This window comes from Alosa sapidissima, chromosome 17 (assembly GCF_018492685.1).
Source record: "Alosa sapidissima isolate fAloSap1 chromosome 17, fAloSap1.pri, whole genome shotgun sequence".
NCBI classification, from domain to species: domain Eukaryota; kingdom Metazoa; phylum Chordata; class Actinopteri; order Clupeiformes; family Clupeidae; genus Alosa; species Alosa sapidissima.
In genome coordinates, this window is record NC_055973.1 from 32,833,011 (window position 1) to 32,838,010 (window position 5,000).

Consider the following 5,000-nt stretch of genomic DNA (forward strand, 5'->3'; position numbering starts at 1 on the left):
AATGGCATCAAGTTTAAGGCTGACTGAAGGACACCTCACCTCACGTCCCAGAGAGGGGGAGAAACACCTTCTGTCTGTGTGCAGTGTTGGGAACGTTACTTTAAAAAAGTAATTAGTTATAGTTACTCACTACTTGTTCCAAAAAGTAACTGAGTTGGTAACTGAATTACTCTATGATAAGAGTAACTCGTTACCAGGGAAAGTAACTATTTGCGTTACTGTTAAAAAAAAAAGTTGCTATATGTCAAAGAATTTGGATTTTTTGAGCAGTTTTGAAAAGCGAGTTGAAATTAGTAGAACAGACAGGTGTTTGTAGGCTACATAACTTTCGATATTTATTAGATATATAGATAAATAGATAGATACTTTATTGATCCCCAAGGGGAAATTCAAGATATTGCACATCGACAGACCTACGGTTGACTTCAGCCTGTGTCATAGGTTTTTGTTGTGAGGCAGAAAGATCTAGCTTTTGCTGCTTGGAGGACTTTGCTCCAAGTCCTTCTTTGCTAGTGGATGGTGATCTATCATCTGTGGTGGAGGTATGCTATCAGTGTTTTTGGCCACTAGCTTTAGATGCGTGTGTGAGATGCCTCCTTAAATTAGAGTTGCTTACAACGGATGTCGACAAAGTCTTCGCTCCTGGACATAATGTACACATTACATGCACGTTCTTGCCTTTGACCACAATGAATTTGAAGTAGTGCTTATATCATGAAACATGACTCTGCCTTAGCCAATCATAATCACTTACGTCGTTATTAACCCACCTCCTCACTAGCTGTGAGCCAGGGGTGCGTTCGGATTACACAGTTTATTCAATCAATGCAAAGTAAGTAACGCACCACATTTAACGTCCAGTAACGTTAACGGCGTTGTAACGTTGTAAAAAGTAATTAATTAGATTACCCCGTTACTGAAAAAATTACGTCGTTACCTAACGCCGTTCTTTTAAATGGCGTTATTCCAAACACTGCTCGTGTGATAGTAGGTAACTCTCCACCTTCTGTCTCGTGTGATAGTGGGTAACTCTCGTCTCGTGTGATAGTGGGGAATTCTCCACCTTTTCTCTCGTGTGATAGTGGGGAACTCTCGTCTCGTGTGATAGTGGGGAATTCTCCACCTTTTCTCTCGTGTGATAGTGGGGAACTCTCGTCTCGTGTGATAGTGGGGAACTCTCGTCTCGTGTGATAGTGGGGAACTCCACCTTCTGTCTCGTGTGATAGTGGGGAACTCTCGTCTCGTGTGATAGTGGGGAACTCTCGTCTCGTGTGATAGTGGGGAACTCCACCTTCTGTCTCGTGTGATAGTGGGGAACTCTCGTCTCGTGTGATAGTGGGGAACTCCACCTTCTCTCTCGTGTGATAGTGGGGAACTCCACCTTCTGTCTCGTGTGATAGTGGGGAACTCTCGTCTCGTGTGATAGTGGGGAACTCCACCTTCTCTCTCGTGTGATAGTGGGGAACTCCACCTTCTGTCTCGTGTGATAGTGGGGAACTCCACCTTCTCTCTCGTGTGATAGTGGGGAACTCTCCACCTTCTCTCTCGTGTGATAGTGGGGAACTCTCCACCTTCTGTCTCGTGTGATAGTGGGGAACTCCACCTTCTGTCTCGTGTGATAGTGGGGAACTCTCCATCAGGCTCAAACCAGCAGCCTCGGCATCGGGTGTCCGGCTGCTCCAAATTAGTGACCAGCTGAATAACCCTATCCACTAGCTACTGCCTCAAATTACTGACCAGCTGAATAACCATATCCACTAGGTACTGTCCCAAATTAGTGACCAGCTGAATAACCATATCCACTAGCTACTGCACTTCTGTTTCATAACAAAACTTTCTTGAGTTTCACTCAAGAAGCCCTGTCTGCACAAATCACCGAAAAGATTCCCTCCTCAGCAAAACATGCCTCTTCAAAGCTGAACATAATGTCTTGGAATTGAAAGTTTAATGCCAATGGTACTTCAAAGGATTCTTAGTCGACCCTAAAGTGCTTCTTCTCCACAGAGCTCAGAAGGGTTTCTATTGTGTCTGAGGTTGTTTTCTGCAGTAGAGAGCGGAGCCTGTTAGAGTTTCTCTCAATTGCTAAAACACTAAAACCTATTGACTGAACAGAATTTCTTAGTTGCCTGAACTCATTTAGCTAATTGTTCAGTCTGTCAATACCTTAAATCATTTCACATACAACACAATTTGCAGATCTCACTTACACTTTTCAGCAATACTCTAAACACATTCTCATTCTCAAAACACACTCTGCACTCTAATGCACATGTCATCCATACTGGTAAACACAAGTGGCAACAATTACAGTAAATACAAATAGAGCAGCAGACATGTCATTGATTAAACACAGACACTCAAAATTAATTTCACTTGTTTCAAATGATTTGACAACCAATATAAGTTGTTGAAGGTGGGAAAATATCGCTTGCGATGTCGACAGAGTGCTCTGGCCTGACCCAGCCCAAAGACAAGAAGAGCACATTGATCACATGTTTAGTCTTTGATTTTTGTCCCTTTTATTGTATACTGTAGCACAGTGCATTGTAGGCTTTTTAGTGTATAGTGAGCAATAAATTGCAATGTAATTAATTGTATGGCCCTGAACATTGTGCTTTCCATTTGTTTACAGTACTGACTGCTCAATAGAGTTTGACTGGTTGAAGGTTCATATCAACAAAGATCAAAAATTGCAGTGTCACACAGTTTGTCAGATGCAGGGTGCAGCACTGTACAAATAGGGACAAGGAGGAGGAAGAACAAATCAAATGCAAGAGCAAAGCAGAGTGGTCATTCCTGATCAATCTTGAACTACTATGATAGAACATGTTTTCGTTCATCAAAAGACAATGACAGAAAAAAATGAAATTTGCTTTGAGATTAAAAATGTACTTCTCCTTTAGAACTACAGTATGTGTTTTGAACAATGTGTTTTCTATGTTTTGGTGTATTGTTTACTGACTGCTTGATAGTGTATATCATTTTGATCGGTTTGGTTTTGAGCACAGGTAAAACTGTTTTGAGGCGAAAGTTTGATTTTGAGCACAGGTAAAACTGTTTTGAGGTGAAAGTTTGATTTTGAGCACAGGTAAAACTGTTTTAAGTGGAAAGTTTGATTTTGCAAAAGGAGTCAGAGGTTTTGTAGATAGTGCTTGAAGATTGTGTTTAATTAAAGGAACCGTATGTAAGATTGCGGCCAAAACTGGTACTGCAATCACTTTCAAATTACTGTAGAGCGGTGTATCCCCTCCCCCTCCCCCCTGACTAGCAGAGCTGAAACACTACTGACTTTGTGATTAGTAGATAGGTGGAGGGTGGCGCATCAGGCCAAAACACAACATGACAACATCAACATCAGTTGAGGGCTGCAACTTCACTTTTTAAATGACAATATCCTGGCCAGACTACTGTTGTCAGTGATATAAGTATTTGAAATGAACATGATTTCTTAATGTCTAGTGACATATCAGGGCCATTTTATGATTAATTGAAATACATTTCTTACATACGGTTCCTTTAAGTTTTGTGTTTAATGTTTTAAGAAAATGGAGCGAGGTTTCAGAAGTTTTAGCAATTGAGAAAAAGTGTAACTGCACCGAGTGGCCTGACTTGCTTCCCCTCTGTTGTGTGGCGCCCCCTTCAGGTGAACAGCTGGAGCACAGGCATGCCGACTCCCTGGGGGATTTGTACCGGGCTCTGGAGCGAGCAAGCCTGTCTCCGCTGGGTGACCCACGCCTCTCCACGCGTCTGGACTACAAGCGCTCGTTCGTCCGGCGCTGCAACGACCCGTTGCTCAACGAGAAGCTGCACCGGCTGAGGATCCTGCAGAGCACGCTCAAGGTAGGCCACCGACCCAACTCCTGACCGACCGACCGTCCGTACGACGGGTCAGTGTGTCTGAGGAGACAAGCAGATGGACTGTCTGTCTCTGTCTGTCCAAACGTGAATAAGTCCCTTCGTCTGTCTGTCTTTCAGACTGATCAGTCTGTCTGCAAAGATAATTGGACTGACAGTGGCAGTCCAAAGTGAAATAGTGAATTAGTCCGTCTCTCTGTCTGTCTGTCAGACTGATAGCCCTGTCTGCAAAGGCAATTGGATTTACACTTTCTCTGTCCAAAATCCAAACAGTGAACTAGTTCTTCAGTTCTTCTAAACACTCTTTTTTTAAACTGTCTACAAAGACAGTCAGACTGATGGAGTCTGTGTCTGTTGAGTGTCCTTGAATCATTCCCTCAGTTCTGTCTAAGTGTGTGTGTGTCTGTGTGTGTGTGTGTGTGTGTTCTACTGGAGATATGCCTGTGGCTTCTGAATACTGTTCACTGTACTGTGTTCAGATGTTTGCACCTGCAATAGAATACAGTACATCACTGTAGGGTATAGGACTCTGTACCTGGAGTGTGTGTGTGTGTGTGTGTTTGAGTGTGTGTGTGTGTGTGTGTTTGAGTGTGTGTGTCTGTGGATTCCTACTATCTATACAGTATGTCCTGTTAGAGGTTGTGTTTGGCTCGCTGAAACGCTATGAAATCGCTAATGAACGCTGTTCTCAGCATATAAAACGCCTTTGTGTTGGGCCTGTTTGTCCATGAGCTCTGAGAAATGTAGAGTTTACATTACGTTTACGTTACGCTTGGCTTATATTTGTTCTTTGTTTGGTCTTTGTTGGATCTATGTTTGGGTTAGTTTTGGGTTTGTGTTGAGTATGTGTTATAGACATGTCACTCATGCTGGCTCTGTGTGTGTGTGTGTGTGTGTGTGTGTGTGTGTGTGTGTGTATGTGTGTTAGGAGACCTGCAGATGGCTGTCGCTCTTGATGCTGCTGTTTGCTGCTGCTAGCGTTAGCACTGTGGCATTGTAGCATGTGCTGCTGCTAGCATTAGCACTGTAGCGTTGTAGCGTGTGCTGCTGCTAGCTTTAGCACTGTAGCGTTGTAGCGTGTGCTGCTGCTAGCGTTAGCACTGTAGCGTTGTAGCTTGTGCTGCTGCTAGCGTTAGCACTGTAGC

General features: G+C 43.4%; 1 protein-coding gene across 1 annotated transcript in view; it reads left to right on the plus strand.

Moving 5' to 3' along the window:
• Positions 1–5,000, plus strand: part of cnksr2a (connector enhancer of kinase suppressor of Ras 2a) — a 136,616-nt gene that overhangs the window by 130,655 nt on the left and 961 nt on the right. Inside the window, 1 exon segment of the mRNA XM_042067691.1 lies at positions 3,644–3,840. Coding sequence (XP_041923625.1) covers positions 3,644–3,840 — 197 coding nt within the window.